The 21,380-nt window shown below is 39.0% G+C and overlaps 1 protein-coding gene across 1 annotated transcript in view; it reads right to left on the bottom strand.

The window, feature by feature from the left end:
* Window positions 1–4,759: 4,759 nt before the first annotated feature.
* Window positions 4,760–21,380, bottom strand: part of zw10 (zw10 kinetochore protein) — a 35,284-nt gene continuing 18,663 nt past the window's right edge. The window contains exons 7-16 of the mRNA XM_071525002.1: window positions 20,931–21,128; window positions 19,112–19,248; window positions 18,613–18,795; window positions 17,971–18,194; window positions 17,450–17,521; window positions 17,176–17,345; window positions 13,607–13,737; window positions 9,889–10,020; window positions 8,362–8,564; window positions 4,760–5,562 (exon numbers count right to left, since the gene is read on the bottom strand). Coding sequence (XP_071381103.1) covers window positions 5,442–5,562; window positions 8,362–8,564; window positions 9,889–10,020; window positions 13,607–13,737; window positions 17,176–17,345; window positions 17,450–17,521; window positions 17,971–18,194; window positions 18,613–18,795; window positions 19,112–19,248; window positions 20,931–21,128 — 1,571 coding nt within the window. The 3' untranslated portion in view covers window positions 4,760–5,441. The remainder of the gene's footprint in view (window positions 5,563–8,361; window positions 8,565–9,888; window positions 10,021–13,606; window positions 13,738–17,175; window positions 17,346–17,449; window positions 17,522–17,970; window positions 18,195–18,612; window positions 18,796–19,111; window positions 19,249–20,930; window positions 21,129–21,380) is intronic.

Raw genomic sequence — 21,380 nt, 5'->3', positions numbered from 1 at the left:
TACTTTGAAATGAATTTTATATTAGCGCTCTGCCGCTCCTACCCCAGTGCACGCCAGAAGCGCGCAGGAACGGACCTACTTTGAATATAATATTAAATAAGACACTGCTGCGAGGTGGCGCCCGTTGCTCTGCAGCCCTACGCCCGGTTCACGGTGATGGTCCACTGAACATGAGTCGCCAACCAATTCTGCCATCACTCATTTTCGATGAGACACGAATAATTTGCTGCGCTGAGCATGCCGTGATAGCTTGCGGCGCGAACGAAGCTCGGTGAACGGCGCGGGACAAAAGTTGAGCTCAAGTTAACTTTATGCAAATGAGCGTGGTGTTTGCGTCTTGAGAGCCAATTACTTTCGAGGCTGCAGCACTGGCGCCTTGTCTGCACAACCAGGAAATGCCAAAGTGAAACTCACAAAGAGTGTGAAACTTGTATCGTCGTTGATAATCTATGCATATAAAAACTTATTTTGTGTCAGCAAAGCTCTTACTTACACTAACATTGTTCTTGTGAAGCAGCTATTTCCATTTGGCCAAATAGCTGCTTTACAAGAACAATGTTAGTGTAACTAAGAGATTCGCTGAAAAAAATAAGGCCCTACTGTAAACCATGGACATAGACCTACAATTCCATACAATACAATGCAATGCAATTCAGGACAATGCAACTTTATAAAATAAAATTAAAAATATGTTTTTTTACATGGATAGATTATCCTGTTCATGACACCAAATTGTTGAATAAAAGTTGTTTGATTTATGTGACCTTTGCCAGGTTTTGGTGTAGGATGCTTTTTAGCTACTTTCTTCCATCCCTCAACACAGGCTCGGATAGAGCTATAGTTCCACTGAGAATGTCCTGTCTGAACGACCCTATTGCCTGTATGAGCTCTATTTTTTCTGGGGCAAAAGATCCTCCGAGTGGCCATGAGCCATTTGTCCAAGTGTTTAATTCATATGTAAAAGGGATTACATAATTCTGGCCAATTCTTTAATGACAATGTCTGCTGGAGAACCTGGCAGTACAACAGCAGCATTTGCTTTGTCACAGCGTCTGAGAATATCTTTTGCCCTCTGTCTTTCTTTCTTTGGCAACACTAATTCTGCCTCTGTTTTCTGCTTTGACTGACCTTTACCCATTTTATGGCTTCACCTTCAACACTAAACCGTACAGCAGTTTGTTTTATCCATCAGATTGCATTAAAACACAACATACTATATCACTCAGTAGTTTGTTGCACCAATCAGAATGCAAAACAATCAGAATGCCATAAAACGCAGCCAATTACTCACTCTCCTGCAGCTCACTTGTGCAAAAGATGAAATACACACTAATAGAATATTGAATACATCAATCTTTTCTCATACACTTCACAGAATGTCTCTTCTTTTATCGATAGTGATGTCAAGGTATATTTCACTCCCTAGTAGACACGGTGCCAGTATTCCAAGGACAGAATATATTATTCTAATTCGTAGCTGTGGTTGTCTCACTTGCTGATAACCCAATCCCACTTCTCAGTCCTCCTTTTTGACTCAATCTGAAAGAGTCAAATGCCTATAACATGGAATGTTACTGATATTCTTTGTAAATTTCCACACAAGACAATTTATGCACACTTCATATGCAGAGGAAGGATATATACTCAATGCAATTCCTCTTTTTGACTCTCGCTTTTAGATGCACATTGTGAGTGAACCCATATGTTTTTCTTGAACTTTATATTTTTGTAGTTGCATGTTCTTTCTGATCCTACTCTTGATCTAATATTTATATCAGATCTCACTGCCCCAGGCAGACGAGAATCATAGATTCTTGTCTTGGTCATAAACCTCACCAGCCACAGTCGAGAATCAAACAGGTTAAAGCTCTGTTATCTAGCCACTTGATTCAAGCTTACACAGAGGGCCCCCCCCCCCGCATATGGCGTTCACTCATGTGATGTGCTAGTTCTTTGGATTCCGTCAAGCATTACCCAGACAAGACAAATGAAAATTCATACTTACCCGTGTTAGCTGTTATTGGAATCCTGTTTGTGACGCCAAATTGTTGAATACAAGTTGTTGGAGTCAGAGGTTCGTCTTATTTGAGTATATATTTATTAAAGCAATTCTTGCAAGAGGAAGAGATGCACACAGCATGATACACTTCTTCAGAGAGGTATTCACTGAACAAGACATGTGTGTGTCTTTCAAGGACAGAATATGCAGACAACAAGATAAACCCCCTTTGGGAATATACATATTATGTCTTGACTTAGAGGTGAACACCACGCTCATTTGCATAAAGTGAATTTGAGCTCAACTTTCATCCCGCCCTTTTCACACAGCTCGGTCCGTGTGCTCAGCACAGCGAATTACTGCAGCCCCCAAGAAAATGAATGATGCCGGAATTGGTCGCCAGCCAATTCACGTTCGGTGAACCATCGCCGTAAATTGCACTACGTGATTTTATATTATTAGTAGAACGGTTAACAAGAAACTCAGTGTTTAAACAACAGATTGGGAATGGATATACAGGTAAGCCTAATTCTGTGTCATCCGTACAGTCATCATTAGTAGCCTCAGATAGTCTTTTAAAACAAATTTTGGCTCTTCTTATGAAGGCATTCCAAAAGAATCAAAACCCTGTTTTTCTTATATCAGATCGATGTTTGTAAAACCCGCTTTTTATTAAAAAAAACGCTCCACTTTCTCAGTCATGCGCACTATCCGCACATGCACAGTCCAGCAATTTCTTACACATCAAGGGATTATCACTAATCCTCTGACTTAATCTGGGAAAACCCAAGGAACACGACGGATTTTAGGAGATTACTGATTTATTTGCCAGAAAGAAGGCTTAGATAATGTATTGTCCAGATGTGGCCAAATTAACTGCAGTCAGTTCACTCGTTTCTTTTCCCATGTTTTGTGCTGTGCTTACTGTGCTTATCACACCACACATAAAACAGAAACATGTACACGGTTTTGGATCCCTACCACAATCAAACAGTATTTTACTGTGGGGGAATCCTAGAGACTCCTAAACTGAGGCAGAATGGCTAAAAAACCAGCCTTGTTCCGAGTCAACTCAAGTTATTTGATACAACTACTTGTACTAAAGGAAGGAAGCACACTAGATTGAATTATTTGATGAACAGCTTGAACAGATGAACAGAAACTTAAGAGGACCAACAGCGCCCTTCATAATTATTCTTTAACATCATTGGCAAAACCCTGGTGATCCAAAAAGCTGTTGTGATACACTTTGTGTGTAAACTATAAATTAGATATTAAAATGATCAACACTCTTTATTGCATCTTATTAGAATTTTAAGTATATTTGTTAAAATACCACTTAAACGCAATACAATGTATAAAGATGTAGCAGCATCTCAAGACTACACAATGACTCCCGATCTAGATAGAATGATTGAAATATTAATGAGGTATTGAAGAGGAATTTTACCAAATTTATGAGGACTTGACTTTACGTAACTTTAAGTATTGTATAACAATATTTTGTTGAATAAAATAACATACACTTTCTCAACAAGCACTTTAGAGTAAGAGAATATCATAATTTTCTGAATGTAGAAAATGCCATATAACAATTTTTGGAAAATCCCTATGAGGGATTACAATAACTCTGGGAGGGCACTGCATAGCAGGCTAGGTTTACTAGGTAATTAATTAAAAAAGAAAGAAAGAAAAGAATCCCATAACTTTGTAAAGCATACCTTAAGAAGAAAAGTACAGCTGCCTTCAGGGCTCAACTTCCTTGTCGGAGTTATCAGGATATACAAGCTTAAAGCATGAAGCAGTTTGAGTGAGGAGCTCTTGCTGTGCAATTGTTCAGCTGTGGATCTCCTCCCTCCACGTCATCCAGCAAATGCTGATACCAAACACAAAGTACTTAATATAGCTGTGGTAACTCTACAGGGAAAAAATAAACTGTCCTTGTATGGTCAATAACATGCCCTAAATAGCTGAGTGCATCATCAGTGTGATTTGATAAATATTATTTGTATGGCTTTTTTGGCTAATGTGAAATTCACATTAGATACGGCTCGAAGCTGTGATCCTGGACTTTTGCCAGTATTCACATATCTTCTTGAATTGTATATAGATTTTTTTTTTCTTCACCAATAACTTAAAACACAAGTGTATTTTACTCCAATGTCATTGGGGCTTTAAAGATTTAAGGTTGTTGACATATATTTGACATTTATAGCAAGCTTTATAGAAAACATACTGTAAATACACATTTCTGTCAGCATTACTGTGGTTGGGCTGTGCATTGAATAAGCTGCTGCTATGAAGTCCGTTTTGGATAATTATAAAGAAATGTGGTATATGTGCACCAAGGAGTCTTTGGTTAATGTAGCATATGCAAACCAATAAACATCTAAGCAACAAACCACAACTGTACCATTTTCAACAAAACCTATTAATACATATCCAAAGAATATGTGACAAATGTTCCAACATTGAGATAAAGTTTTGTTTTGCATTTGGTTGGTTTTGGTTTTAGACACCCATTATTGAGAAATGGCTTTATATAGACAATTTATGGAACTCAGTCAGCCTCTTCAGGAAAATCTTATATTATAACTTAAAATCTTAACCAAATTAATTATACCCTTTCAATAATTTAAATATTAACTAAAGTTTGTAATTTTGAACTCAGCATTACTAATGAGATTGCATGATCTGCCACCAATATTTTAATTACATTTCAATCGAAGAAAACAGTTGGAAACGTCCTGGAAAGTCTGCAGTTTTTGGTTTATTTGCACAATACATACATAATAGGAGAGTACAATTTAATCCTGTGGGAGAGGTTAAGAAACCCAGATGGCTTGTACAAGGAAGCTCTCCTCCAAGAGAAAAAGGTAATTCTATCAAAACTAAATTATTATTTAGAGGCTTTTTTAGTTTAAAACAAACAAACAAAAAAAACACCACACAAACACATACCATCTCTGGAGGAGATAAGTGTGTGCCTCCGCTCGCATTGCACTCTCATGAAAAGTTATTTTCTAAAGACACTGATGACCCTGGATACACCATCACGTCAATTGATTGCATGCCACTAGTTACATAACCTCTGTTGGATTTCCAGCAGTAAACCTCCCAAAGCTATCCGTCTGAGGTTGGCTGGAGAGAGGTATGCTGCTATAAGCAAGCCTTCCCTTAATCTCTATAGAACTAATAACAGTCTGCATGCTGGGGAACTTGGCCTACAGCCCCATTCCTATCTCAGTACACCCATGGGTACAGCTCCCCAAAGAGACACTGCACATTTGGTGACAAACTGTAAAACCTACTAAATACAAAATAATCATATATAATGGATATAACAGAAAAAATGGAAATTAATAAAGACAGGAATACTATTTTCCTCAGAGGAAAAAGTATATAAAGTGTGTATAGTATATTCTTGGGTTATTTGCTGTGTCTATTTGATTTTGGTTAGAGCTATAGCTCTTCTCTCTGTGTTCTGAAACAAGGCTCGGATCAGGCTCTTCATCTCTGAACTGGAGAACTCCAAAGCCAAAGGACCTTTACCTTCAGCCCACCTGTAGAAGCAGAGACAAAAAAAACCAAACAGATTCATACAGTATATGGGTCAAAATGAAAAGATAAACGTAGAAGTGATGTGTTGCACTGCAATTTTTACAGTTATAGGAAGTTTTAAACAGTCATACTTTTGACTTTTTCCAGAATTTTTAAGGACCTGCAGATACCCTAGAGCAGGGGTATTCAACTAAAATTCAAGATTCTTCCCATCAAAGGTCTGAAGTATCATAATGTCTAACATAATAAGTCCTATGATACGGAGGCCTATATGTAGTTTAGTAGTATTACTTGACTTTCTGTCAAATAAAATAAACAGTGTACATTTTGTTTCATAGTGGCGCTTCACATTGCCACTTTTTCCCACAGCACAGCCAAGGGCATCACGAGGCAAATTCAGGTCAGGCAGTCAGTCAGTCAGTCAGTCAGTCAGTCAGGTAACGCTTAGTGAGATGATGTGCTTCGTCAGATGGCCTCTAGAGGACGTTTTTGACTGTGCGATGCAGTGTTTCCCATACAGAGGCACAAAATCAAATGTTGGTCTGTATAGAAATGGATCTAAATCGATCTCTAATGCACCTAATGTCACATCACATCATGTCTGTAATTTGGAGATGTACAGACAGCAGACCAGCAGCACTGAACTCAATCCAGTGTCTCCTGGTGTGAAAACAAAAGTGAAACTTAACATTCCACAGTCAGTAACAGGGATTTGCAGACAGTAACTCGTCTTCGCTGCCCTACAAACTTTAACGGTAGGTGCCTTTAACGTTTCCTTGTGGTATTTAAGTAACGTTAGTGGAATTAGGTAATTTAACCGTGTCGCAGTGCTTCAGTGCATAGAATTGAACACGTGTGGTGGGTCTGTACAGGATCTGTGCTTGTTATTACTGCCACGGTTTCAGAACATATGAGACAGACTGGTTTAGAACTTGTTGTAGGGAGAATGAAGGCATATTGGTCTGTCCATTCATCCTTGAAAGCTCGATTTTCTGCATCTACTTTTCTTATTTTGGAGCAAGAGATGCTGTCATCTCTCTGTGTAGCTTTCGTCTCTCTCTCGCTCTCTGTGCGTTTCCCTAGCAATCTCTCCATGCGCCGTAAACAGTCGCTTTGATTGGCTGAGTTCAGCGAAGTAGACACATGTGATTGGTCTGTGACTTCCTAGCTCCACTCAGCGATTACCGTATGAGCTGAAATAGCTGCGCCTAAAGCTGGGGATACACTAGACAATCGGGCCGAGTCTGTCCTGGTCTGCACTAGTCTGCAGATTTTGGGGCAGTCGGCGTGGCCAGTTGGCACAGAAAATCTATAAGTGTATGAGGGATACAGACTCTAACTGACAAGTGTGAGAGGGGAACAGACTCCAATCTCTTGCCTCCCGACGTGAGTTGGAGCCACTATGATTATATCAAACATGTTTTATTTTTACAAGCGGAATCTGGACGCAGTCGGTAGTAGTATATACTCGTCTCAACTCACATGTGAATGGATCTCGTCAATAGCCAATGAAAAACTATGAAGCTATGCCATAACAAGCCAATACAGTGTTTAGCACACACCAAGGAGCAATCAACTAATTCTTCATACAATAAATTTATAGATAGGCCTACCGATCTTTCTGGTAGCCTACCAAGGCACACAGGAAAAATTACAGGGAAGACTCAATTACTGATTACACAAAACCTTGGCTGCCAGATGCTGGTTTTAGACCGGAAAGTCAGGTTTTATAATTATTAGCTATTTATTTATTTGTCCGACCGGACAATGTTAATGTGCAGTCCGGTTTTGCAACATAATCATAGCCAACATCTCCTACAAACGTTCTCAGCAACAGGTATTTGATTCACATTTGCTGCTCACCTCCAGCTCCCTCTGCAGTCTGTGCAGTCCATACTGCCACGTCAGCCCTTCCACAGCTTTATGTAAATGTGTTCTGTGTATTTTTTGGTAATTCTATTTTCCTCCCTCTCTGCTTCTCTCTCCTTTCCGCTTCCCAGGCCTTGATGGTGCTGAAAGACGCACAGCTCTATATTCAGGTTGCAATCCCAAAATGGGCTTTTTTAATTTTTGTTATTTTATTTTCTGTTTTACAAAGAAGAAAGGGAAAATCAAGTCCTTAGTAAATGTTGTATCTGCCGTTTCTCACCAGGAAAACGGACAATGCCTTGTATATTTCCATTTTCCATTTTTGAATTTTGAAATGAAAATGAAATCATCATTCGCTTTTCATTTTTTATTTTCTGTTTCTGAAAAGAAAATGGAATGGTCAAAAAATGCACAGACTGTTTTGCCCTCTGTTTCTTCCTTTATTCCATGCAGATGGTGGTGCAACGACAGCAAGCTCTAGTACGCTACCCATAAAAATGTATAATGTGAATTTATATCTATGCTGTATCCCCGTGTTTGCTTTGCTGCCGGCATCTCGTAGCGTACCGCGAGAGCTCGTGTTTTCATGTGAGTTTGGTACGTTAAGTTTGGTTCAGTTGCAGTGACAAGTCGAGTAGTGTGTGATCCCTCATCTGGCATAGTCGTTAAGTGTGTGATCCCCAGTTTTTCAGTCGTCATACAAAAATCTGCAGAAACCAGTCGGTTAGTGTATATGCCCAGTCTTTTCATAATCTGTTAGGATTTTAAAAGTTGTGTGGTGTATCCCCAGCTTAAGGAGTCCGCCAGTTAGTGATGCCTGGGGATGTCTAGGGCCTAGACCAAAGGTTCCCAAACTGGGGGGGGGGGGGGGGCGCACCCCTAGGGGGGAACAGAGGAACTACAGGCTTGACTTTTTCAAGTTTCCGTCTTACCTGTTAACAATCTCCTGGAGGTTAGCCCGCAGCACGATGACCAGCTCCTTGAAGGTAATCCACTTCTTGACATAGATGGGCACCTCCTCCTGGTATTTCTTATTCTTGTTCTCTTCAGCCAGAGGGATGAAGACCAGCGGGCCTTCCTCGATGATGGTTTGGCACAGCGTATGGAGGTGCTCCCCGTCCTCAGATGAAATATCCTGAAGACAATTTAGAGGAAAATTCATTAGATTTATTATTTTTTACAGCAATTCCTGATTTTCAAACAAAAAAAAATTAAGTATTATGAATTAACATAGCACCAATAGAGAGTCCAGTTTTCTCAGGGTATTTGCAGTTTTCAGAAAGCCAAATTTAAGACTTTCTAATACTTTTTTTTAATGCCAACTGGAATTGGATTTAAGACCATTTTAACCAAAACAAAAGACACACAAAGCTATCAAAATAAGCCCTTTTCTGATTGAACATAGGTAATGAAATTTTGAACCTAAAATGGGCAGGATAAGAAAAAGGACACCAAGAAATTTTAGGTTTATGGACATGAAGTCCAACATGTATGGCATATTTTGTCTATTAAGTATTAATCTGAGAGTGAACATGCATGTGGGTCAAACCATAGACTGTAAAAGAAGATGGACGTAGTGAGTATGACGTCACCCATACGTTTCTGAAGGGTAATTTTGAAGCCAAAAGATTGGGTTTATGATCGCCGCCATGTTGACATTTTTTGGAGCCAGCGCAGCTATAGCGAAGCCGAGGGTTGTCCGCAGAGCCACAGTGTGGTTTTGGCCTCTTGGGTCAAACTTAATGTTACTAACAGGAAGTAATGTAATACAACATAATTAATTTGCGTTACTTTGCAATTATGCCTCAACTAAATATTACTGAATGTAAAGAACCTGTCAGTACCTCCATCTCATTTTATTGTTGCATCAAAATTAAAATTACTAAAAAAAAAAATTGCTGCTAGCAGCAATAAACCACAGCGTGACAAAGAATGCAAAGAGTTCCCGCATTGCCCTGCAAGGCATTGTGGGTAATGTGGGAGTCTTTGTTATCACAACACAACATAAGTTTAAATAGCTGTATTTTATTCAGATATGTGGTTTGGTAGACATTAAAATTACTTTTCTGACCAACCTGTAGAATTTCAAGTGATTGATTACTATGTAATGACTTTATAGTCAGTTGAAATTTGTGCACATTTAAAAAAATCGATGGGTTAATAACTCGACCAATCCCTTAGCATCTGAGGTACGTAAGCTGACCTGACGATTCTGGCTATAGAACTAAAGGACTTTTTACCTATAATCACTACTGCCATTTTATTTATTTTTTAAATGGGCAGCATTTTCCTTCAATGCTTTTTAAAAGGGCTCAAATTCAGATAGTTTAAGACTTTTTTTTATACTTTTTAAGATTCCACAGATACCCTGTTTCAACGATTTTCCGTACTCTCCATTCCATTGCAATAACACCACTACATTCTAATAGGCCAGGGAAAAGAAAAGAGAAAAGAAAAACCTCCAGCATCATGATTTTGGTGATGACTTCTGCAATGGCTATGTTGAGGAGGCTCCCCATGGCTTTACAGTAGATGTTGACTGGTAGGACATCTTGCCACACTGTGCCCAGTTGTTTCAACTGATGAATGACCTGCAATCAAGCAAGCAGATAAACAAAAGGATCAAAAAAAGTAAATAAATAGTTTAGTTTATTAGGAACCCCATTAGCTTTCACCAAGGTAACAGCTAGTACAGATAGGTGTTTAAAAACACAAAATCACGAGAAAAAAAAAGAAAAGAAAAAACAATACCAAAAGAAAAAGGATTCTTAACAACAACATACAATTATTTTCAATTCGTCATCACCATTAGTAATAATAATAATAATAACAAAAAAAGAGCCATACAGTAGGCCTTATTTTCACCTTTCAGTATTTAACAATAATGTTTTAGTAGTAGTAATCACATTGTATACATTAAGATGACAACAAAAACAATGAAGATAAAAGCAGAGTACATGATGAGGGGATATAAAACTAGTCATGATATCTGATGTATGATTATGGCTTGTCTTTGTTCAATGGTTGAGAGTCCAGATATGAGGTCAATGTACTTGGTGTTGATGTAGGATGGTAGTCTGTATGTCTGTATGCTGTATACTTGTTCATTTGATGTTGTGATGCTGTTATCCAGGAGGGGAGGGCATATTCAAAAATGGACCAGATGTGGCCTTGGTATACTTTTAAAACCGTGTGGTCCTGCTCTACATTTTCTTCCAGAGAGTGTTTTGAGATGTGCTAGACGTTTGTTAGCTTCGTTAACCAGGTTATTGTGTGTTGTCCGTTTCATATTTGGCTGAAGAGTGACTCAGAGCAATTTTGCTTCTTTGGTGAGGGCCACCTGTAAATGGTTAGGTTGATGGATGGTCTGAGGTCTGGGTTTTTGAAAAAGATGCATTGTGTTTTGGATCGGTTTAGTTTGACTTTCCACAAGCTCGATCAGTTTTCTATTTCGGATATGTATGTGTGGAATTTGTTAGCAGAAAGTTGAGGTGATTTGAGGTAGTTCAGTAGTAAAGGTTGTCGACAAATTGTGATATGTGTCCAATGTTACTGAACCTTGAGGGACACCGGCTTATGGAGTGAATGGGGAGGAGATGGAAGAGCAGAACTTGACTTCTATTTGATTGTTGTGAAGGAATCTTGCGAGGATGTTTCTACCTGTGGTGGTGATGATGTTCCCACCCTATGGGCGGATACTTTCTCATTAATGTTAATACACTCAGCGGATTGCATTCCCACCTGGCTGACTGGTACATCCCATCACATTCACAATGTATGTCGTTATGGTTATGGTTGGGTACCGAAACCCGGTACCACTATGGCACCAGTTCCTATACAACCGGTATCTACCGGACCGAATAGCGGTGCCATGCCTGAGCTGCCGGGCCTTCACTAATATCATCGTTTGGAGCACACCGCTTGAAATCCAGTGTATTCCTCTGGTATGAGGCGCCTGCCGCTTTCCTCTCCCGCGTAACTCACCTTGCGCATTCCAACTTTTGGTCGAAAGACAAACAGCAGCGCTGCTCGTCAATGTCACATTTTGGTCGCATAGCCAATCAGCTAAAGAAGAGGCGGGTCGTAAAAGTTTTCATTACTGATAACTTCTGGTTCATACAAACTGTCAGTTATTTGTTAATATGTAGGTTGAAAAATATATGAAAACTAATTAACGACAAATAGGTTTCGTTCATAAAAAAAAAAAGTATAATTACTATAATGTCACAATAAATAGCAAATGTTGATGATGTCAGGAGAGGTGTCATATGATTCTGCCAGACAAATCAGACATGGTTATATTTCTGCAAAGAATTGTTGAGGTAGAAGAGTAGAAGAATTTGTAGAAGAGTAGAAGTCTAGAAGTTTAGGCTTGGTATTTCTTTAGCTGTTATTTATTATTAGGGGTCCAAGCACAAAGTGCAGGGAACCCTATTGTTTTTGTTCGGATTATTATTATTCCGCTTCTTCTTCTTCTGCCCTAAAAGCATCTGGATGTCAGAAACCGTAAGCATCCATCCATATAGGCCCCGCCCATTTCCGCCTAACTAGATTTTCCGCCATTTTGAATTTTGTCCAAACCTGTTTTTTCGCTACTCCTCCTACAAATTTTGTCCAATCGTGACCAAATTTGTGACACAGCATGTCTGGACTGTCTTGCACAAGAGTTATCGAGCAGTTTTTTGATAGTCCACACCGTTTTCATATAATCGACTTCCAAAATTTGGTCAACTGTCGTGGGTGGGGCCAATTATACAAAAATCGCCATAACTCAGGAACGCATTGTCCTATGGTAACCAAACTTGGTACATGTGTGCAGGTATGTAGTCTCAACTACTATAAAAAAAATTGGTGTCATTTTGCCTATAGGGGGAGCTATAGCAACATTTCAAATTTTAAAAGGCCATAACTCGGTGACTGTAGATCATAGGAACAAAATTCCTTGATTGCTGGATTCCTTGGCCCAAGTTGCATCTATCCATATAGGCCACTCCCATTTCAGCCCACAAGGTTTTCCGCCATGTTGAATTTTGTCCAAAACAGTTTTTTACGCTTCTTCTCCTACATATTTTGTCCAATCACCAATTTTCGCTCACAGCATGTCTGGACTGTCCTGCACAAAAGTTAACGAGCAGTTTTTTGATAGTCCATACCGTTTTGCTACAACTGGCTTCAAAATTTGTAGGCAAGGCCTAATATACAAAAATTGCCCTAAGTCAGGAAGTTGTTGGCCTACCTTAAACAAATTGTGCATATGTGCACAGGTCAACTCTGAGGTAGCATGCAACATTTGGTGGTATTGTAACCATAGTTGACCATAGTTAAAATACTCTAAGGCTCTAAATAGCCTATAGCTTGGACAGTCTTGTTACTTGGCCCTATTTTTTTTGTGCTCCCTCCATTGCCCCCCTGTGGACTCAGTAGCCTAATGGTTAATGAATAGGTCTACCATGCAAAAGATCGTGGGTTCAAATCCTGTGGGTAATGCTGTCTCCTCACACCACAAAGCTTGTGATAACTATGCGTAATGTCTTAAGTTTCTAATTTTTGGACAAATGACCATATGAAAAGATGAACTTGGCAGAAGTCACGGGCCAACACAAAAGCCGGTGTTAGACTGCATGTCCGAACTTCACAACATGTTATTTTTTGTGTGTCTTTCTATCTTCTGTAATGTTTTGTCTATCTGTCTGTCTTGGACCCCACAATCGCTGCTTGCGGCTATATTTAGTATTTGTAACTGTTATTTACTGCTAAATTATTGTAGTTGACTTGAGGTTTTATTTACTATTTATTTATTAATATATTGTTCAATTTCTTTGCCTTTGCAATAAAAAGGCGTTCTTTAATGATGTTTTTTGCTCTTTATATTAAAAAAGGTATCGGTTCAGCCACCGTTTATGCACTGCTACTATTTTAAAAGTATTGTTTTAGCACCAGTATCGGGAAAAATCTAAACAACACCCATCCCTATATGTTGTGTGCATTTACACCTTGCATTAACATGCGTTTTTAGGTATCCAAATAAGTTATCCAGATTCAAATCACATTTTAATACCAAGTGGGAATGAGGTCCCTTGCAAAGGTTTCTAAGCGAATAACTAAGCTTACATGGTTAGATGTAATGAAATATTGTATTTTGTATTTGTATTTTATTGTATTGACCTTTAATCTTACCTGTCTTACTGCCTTGCTGGCTGCAGTGTAGTTGTCTTCGTCATCCAGGTTGGAGAAGTTGCGAGCAGTAGAAAGTCTCTCCAGCAGTTCAACTCTTTGGACGTTCAGCTGTGCTAGGAAGCACTGGGCACCTGGCAAACAAATTTAGCAGCTCACTAGACCTTTTAATTTGATTGAATTTATTAGTCATTTTTTTCCATTGATAGAGACTGCAATGCTTAATCCAATATTCCCACTACAATTACTGGGCCAACCCATTTGTAGCATTGGACAATGGGCCTCATGCAAGAACCACTCCTACGAACAGATTTGTTCTTAAATCACTCGTAAGAGCGATTTAAGAGAACTTGTCACATTCACCAATTTTCTCATATTTTGAATTTTCTTTTAGGTACGAACAACATTTACGAGTGGTCCAGACCTGTTGTACGAGTCACGTACAATTAACCTGCCGTTCTCCAAAGCAAACAAGCACAGATCCTGTACAGACCCACGCGCGTGTTCAATTCTATGCACTGAAGCACTGTGTCACGGTGAAATTATCTGATTCCACTAACATTACTTAAATACCACAAGGTAATGTTAAAAGGCACGAACCGTTAAAGTCTGTATGACAAGTTACTGTCTACAAATCCCCGTTATTGAATATGGAATGTTAAGTTTCACTTTTGCGTCAAGACCTACACAGTTATGGTGGTATCCGTGATATTGTGTTGTTTCCACAGGGTCGTCATTACACGTGAGGGATGGGCGTGCCCCTCTATCTACAGACCAACAAAGCACTTCCTTGCTGCACCTGATTGGATGAATGCTGCCACTCGTTGGGCCGTCGGCCCCCGGATTTCAAACTGGCAAAACATGGCAGCTCGTTTGGAAACTTTCTCTTATATTACGAAAATAGTTCTGTCTTCATTTTACATCGATAACGGCTAGTTTAAAAGTTTGTACATGAGTTTCGGGAGTTTCCAGAGGCGGCGAGTCACGCTGGACGCCCCTGATTTGCATAAAATAGCCTAGACCTCAACAATATGCAAATGTGGAGCGGCCAACGTCACACGGCGTCTCTCGAAACACACCATGGCATTGCTAGGTGTAAAGGACATCCACAGACACACACTGAAGACAATCCTATGATTTCAGATTGCTGTAAAGGATTGACCAAGTATGTTAAACAAATGAGGTACACAAATCATATTGGATTTATTTTTAGTGCTGATGTGTTTTTCCTTATACTCTCCTGTAGACTAAGTTGCTGGAATTCCACTGGAGAAAATGTAATGTTTTGGAATGTTTAAAGCCATTTTTCTCACTTTCTACTTTTAGTCATAACAGATTAAAAAACTCAAAATCAACATATCACAAATTAAACGTGTCAAATTTTCACCATGTGAACGGTTTGTGCAGCCCCACCACACTTATAGTATATCACTACAATGCAGAGGGCAGTACAGCACACGTATTATACTAGGGTACGAAAGCCAAGAGGCCCGGCTTGCACTAGGTCTACCTAGTCTCGTGTATTTCTGTGACGGTAGCCTAATTCACCTGATTCACCCCACCTGCCGCCGCGTCCGTCGCAGATCCTTTGTGTGAACAAGGTAACTTGAACAGTTTTTATAAGAATGTTTTGAAATTTGGTATGGACATTGAAGACCCCTAGAGGAAGAACTCTATTGATTTTGATGTGTTTATGATTATTATAACTATTGTTAATTAACTGATAAAATTAATGTCAATGCTATTTGGACCCATATCTCACCAATGGTGCATTATATTGTATTGAAATCTGTCAAGAGAATTGTTCAGGCAATTATGGAGATTTGTATGAAGTTTGCACTTTCTGTGATTATTATTAATAAATGAATTAATACATTTTTGTACTGGTACTTTTTATTATTATTATTTTTCTCTTTGGGCTCAATTTCCCGTGAGATGGTAAATGCTAGAGCCATGAAACTTTGCACCATGGTCTAGTATGACTTCAATTAGACCCACAAGAAATATGACCCCCCATCGGCCTGATGGTGGCGCTATAATGAAAGGTCAAAAATAAAAGTTTAAAGGGCTATATCTCCCACACCGTTTGTCCGATTTACATGAAACTTGGTCTTGAACCCTCGAGGTTTGCCAGGAACATTTTTTTTTTAGATATTTTGAATTATTTGAAAAACAAATATTTTAACATCTCCTCCTACACCGTTTGACCGATTACCGCCAAAATTGGTCAGTAGCATCTATGGTCCAAGCTCTTTAAATTATTTTCTATAGATTGTTGGTATCTACTGTAGTTTTGAAGATATTAACTCTTAAAGTTGTGAAGGAGGCGTGGCCTATAAGCTAAATTGTTATAACTTTGTGATAGATGGTCCAATCATCATGAAAATTGGACAACAGGTTCACATATAATGAATGAACATGTGTGCAAAGCCATTCAAATATTGACCAATAGGGGGCGCCACAAAGGCCAGAAAACTGTATCTCCTAATCCAATTTGTGAAATTGCACGAAATTCGGTACACATGCTCTAGGACCATGTCCTAGTCAAAATCTGAAGTTTGGTCATCATTAGTTAAAGTGGGCATGGCCTATGACATTTTGGCTTATAACTCAAAACAATATTTCACCAATCGCTATGAAACTTGGCAATCTTGTTCCAACCTTTATGTGGTCCAACCAGATTTTACCTAACAGCAGCATTTTGAGTGTAAAGCTAAACACAGTAAAGCCAATACGAAGTTGGATATTGACACCTTTTAACTTGCCATTAGACTTTGGTCAGGAGAGGAAGATGAAAACAAAGTAAGATGTCAAATTTGCAACAAAAGACTAGCTTATAACAAAACAACATCAGCAATTACTATTGCACTGTTTATTTTACAAGATCTGCTTGCACCCTCTATGTTTTAGTTTTTGGATTTGAGAATCAAGAAAAATTGCCTGGAATCGACTCCATTGATTCCCGATACGTGGATTCGGAATCGGAGTTGATTCCAAAATTACTGGGATCGAACAGCCCTACCGATGGTCAAATATGTCGGAGCTACACGGTCCCATTCATGATAAAGAACCTTTTTAAAAAACTGTTTTCAGTCACGGCAATTATTATTTCAACCAGAAAAAAAACATTCTGCGTAGCTCCGCCACATTTGACCAATAAAGTTATTATATAGTTAGACGCGCAACAAAATGGTTGTACAGTAGATGTACCAAAAAAAACGTTATGTACAAAAATAAATGCCCTTCTATTACATTAACTACCCTACATCATCACATAGCCTATGTTTACTTACTTAATAGCTTGTTACTGTAGACACCAGTGCCATTGAAGACCTTTGCATGATATCGTCTCCTGGACACGGTCAAATATTTTAGAAGACTGGTCTGCATTACTTGAAGCTATACGTAAGTACAACTTGCATTGCCTTAGCGTGCTTTCAAACAAAATATTATTGAAAACATAAATAAAACTTCTTCTATTTTCGGTGGCATCTTTAACAAACCACCAGTCCTAGCAAACAAAACTGCTTCGATATAAAGTACTTCAATATCAAGAGAAAACTTTCTTTTACCCAGTTTCCTAAATCCGGGCACCATGTCAACAAATGTGGCAACACCCTCACTGAGGGGCTGGGGCAGGTGGGCTCTGAAGTGGTGACCCAGGGTCAGCAGATGGTGGGCCAGGTACATGCAGTTGTTGTGCTGAATGGCAGCCAGGTGAGGAAACTTGAGCAGGTTCTCTCTGGATGGTGGAGCAGAGAAACAAGAGAGAGCATTTTCTATACCTGAGCAACAAGTGAAACACATTGGTTTGGCTTGCAAGTGGTTTGATGGCAAGATCCTAACTTGTGGTAAGTAGGCACAACATCATAGAAGAGCTGGAATATGTTTCTCACGGTGAAAAACAGTTGCAAGGCACTGCAAATAAACACAAAAAACATGGATTAGATTTCAGAAAAATCATTATATTATATTATATATATATCATATATTATTTTATTATGTTTATAATGTTATGTATACATATATATATATACATATATCTACATATCTTACTATATATATATATATATATATATATATATATATATACACACTGTACATACATATAGTGGGATAGTATATAGTGGGCATAGTGGGATTTAGGTGCATAAATCGCAGCTAGGCTGTTCAGACCATACGTTTTTTCTATGTGCAGTATCTCAAAATGATTCATTACATGATATAAAAAATTAAGCCCTCTGACATCTGTATTGAAGACATTTTAATGCTTTTTAAGGCTTTAAATTTTGATCATTTAAGACTTTTTCAAGACCTGTGTATACCCTGACCAATAGAAAAGCCAGTGAGGTCTTTGAGCAGCCTACCATTGTGTGGAGCTTCCCACGGCCTCACACAGGGTGTTGAGCGCCAACTCCATCAGCTGCTGGACTGACTCACTGATGCGACAGGCTGGCAGACACAGAGTCCGAGCTGCCAACTGCTTCACATTGTCCAGCGTCGCCTCCTCCTTCCTGGCCTCCTGTCTCACCTTGACCTCTGAACCTGAGACAGGCAACTTGGGAAGAGGTAGCTTGGAGTCTGGCGTGATCTGACAGTGGGGGATTTAAAAAAACAAAAAAAGTGGTGCATGTGGTGTCTACTCCTGTAACATTAAGAGTCTGCAGGTATTCATTCCAAACCAATCACTAAGATAGCTGAGTTCACTGATTAGTACCTGCACTATGGTTGCTATGTTAGCTAGTGACATCAGCTGCTATTGTTGGACACCACTGGCTTAGAGGGAACATTGCCAATGACCCAATATACTGTAATCATGCCATTTACAATCAATGGGATTATAACCAAAATGCTTATGCAACAATGTCTCTGAAATACACTAGCAGAACTGACAGCAATGATTTGAATCACCATTTCAAGTCTCACTGCTCAAATAACCAACTTAGCTCAAGTTCCCTTAGGGGGAATGTCAAATTGCAAAACCCTAGTTCACTCAAATAAACACGTACTCTGACAGTGTTGTGCATCTTGGAAGTCATGAGTTTGCGTGCCGCCACAATTACATCCTTGCACTTCTTGCTGGCAAAGTGACAGTTGACATCCCTGGCATACTTCAGCAGGTCTGTGGAATCACCCTGCAAATATTGCATCTCCTTCAGGGACTTCTCAAACTCCTCTGTCTCCTTGATCACCTTGAGCATGTACAAGGAAAGAAATTCAATAAAAATGTAAAAAAAAATAATAATAATAATAAAAAAGAAATCTCAACTGTAAGACATTTTATTTATTTTTACTAATTTTTAATGCTTAAATTTAGATAATGCAAGACTTTTTCAGACTTTTTAAGGACCTGTGGATACCCTGGGTTGTATATTATACAGTATGTGACCCTATACGTTTACTATATGTGACACATATAGGTACCTATGTGACATGACAGGTAAACCTATACATTCTCTATATGTGGTAATCAGTATGTGATCCTATGCAAACTGCTGTAAGTCGTACTGTATTGTATTTGTCCAACTGGCTGCTGTTGGTAGGGATGGAGTAGAGCAGACATTCATGGATGATGCATTGGGACAGCTCCATCCATATCAACTCTCCCAGGATAGCTGATAGCTTCTTCTCACCAATGGACACATCTGAAAAATAAAGGATACATGACTCAGTATTCAACTCAGACCATTAATATGGTGTTTTAAAGGAATACTTGACTAAATACAACTAATATAGTTATTGTTTGACATAGGGAAGTTCAGTTCAAGGTAAATATTGAACACGCATAGATAACAAATAACCATACAAAACAAATGACATGCTAAAATTGATAAACACAATTATAATACCCCTCTAATCAGATCAGGGAAATCTGGCCAAGACAAGACAAAGGCCAGTTAAATACAAAGAAACTGTTAAAGAAAGGTGCTACATGTAGCATTTTTAAAAATTAATATATCATTGTCAAATTAATTTTGATTACTTGGAATAATTACTGTTAACCAGTGTTCCCAAATCCAGTCCTTAGCACTACTCTTGCACCCCTGATCCAATTAAGGGCTAGTATCAAAGTGTGTAGTATATCTAGTGTGCAAGAGTAAAAATTGAATAAAAACTTATAGGACAGGGGGTACTTGAGAACTGGGTTGGGTAACACTGCTGTAATCAAATTAAAACATTTGTTGGCATCTTGCGGCAGTGGTATTGCTAGTGCACTTCAAACGTAACACCACATTTCCCATAAGCCCTGTTGCTTCCCGTCCCCCTCCCCCTCTTCGGCTTTACTGTAGAGGATAAATATGTTGGAATTGATTTTTCCATCGGCTTTTCACCCCTTCCACCATCTGCCATTGCCAGAAACTCTGAAAGCTTTAGCTCCATTTGCACTAGATGAACAGCGCGCTCTTCCTGTTTTGTGCTGTAATGCGATACAGCGGAGTTCCTTCCAAATTCAACCCAGTGGCAAATGTAAAATGTAGTTTAGAGGCCAGTAGAGGCTGCCAATCTTCTTGTTTGTTTACAGGGCTCCAGAGTGCGAAGATTTAGTTGCATTTTACGAACATTTTTGGAGATGGTGCGACTACAATTTGTAACTAGGAGCACCAGGGCGACTTGCAAATAACACAGGCGAGGTTGAAGCAAATTGTGGAAAGTTTCTTAAGTTTCACTTTTGTTTTCACAGCAGGAGACTGTAGGATTGAAAACAATTCTACTGGTCTACTCTCTGTGCATCTCCAAATGACAAACATGACATGATGTGCACATCAAGGCGCATTAAAGATCAATTTAAATCAATTTTATACATTGACCAACTTTTGATCTTGTGTCTATGTATGGGAAACACTGCATCTCTTAGCCAAAGACGGCCTCTAGAGGCCATCTCAAGAAGCGACAGATGACTGACTGACAGCCTGACCGACATGAATATGCCTCTTGATGACCTGCCTCTTGATCAGTGTGGCCAAACAGTTGCGGGGAAAACTAAGCTTGCCAATTTGACCAAAAACTTTATATATTTAAATACTGTTAAAATAAAAAGTTAAAATAAAACAGCAAATTGTTTTTCTGAAAAAATATGAACGTGGTGTGCTAAATGTCGATTAACGTGATGCTCCTAAAGATTTCTGTCGGGAGTACCAGTGCTCCTAGTGGAAAATGTTAATCTGGAGCCCTGGTTTACGGTAATTATAGTATGGTGTCAAAATGAATGTGGTAATGATTTTTTTTATGTTAAAATCATACACCTAGCACCTCTGAGACATGATATAACAAATCAAATGTCACATCAATATGCTGACAAAAAGAAAGGCAGAGGACCCAGCCATACCTAGTAGGTGTGAGTGCAGCGTCTTGAGCACCAGGATGAGTTTGCCGTAGACTTGTGAGGGAGTAGATCGCTCCTCATGGCTCTCCTCCAAACACTGTAAGGACAAGACGGTTCCCTCACCTTGCTGCTCTGTCACCTTCACTGACAGTGAAGGGTACATCACCAATGGCTTCAACATATTCTTTAACAGCACCTGACCTGAAGAACAACAGCAACCATTACTGGGCTAGTAGTGGAAGAACTGGTTGGACTACACACACATATATATATGTGTGTGTGTGTATGTGTGTGTGTGTGTGTGTATATATATACAGTATATACATATATATATTTCAAACTGCCAATCAAAGGTTTGGGGACACCTAGCTTTTGAAATTGTTCATAAATAAGTTTAAATGTTTTCTTTGTCGATTTGCAATTACTTAACCACATTAAAGACTAAATAGGTTT

This window comes from Centroberyx affinis, unplaced genomic scaffold, assembly GCF_046629955.1.
Source record: "Centroberyx affinis isolate AG114_WGS23_722 - 3 ecotype Tasmania unplaced genomic scaffold, CSIRO-AGI_Caff_v1 ptg001255l_1, whole genome shotgun sequence".
Lineage (NCBI taxonomy): Eukaryota > Metazoa > Chordata > Actinopteri > Beryciformes > Berycidae > Centroberyx > Centroberyx affinis.
The sequence above is the reverse complement of the archived record's forward strand: the minus strand, read 5'-3'. Positions and strand labels throughout refer to the sequence as shown.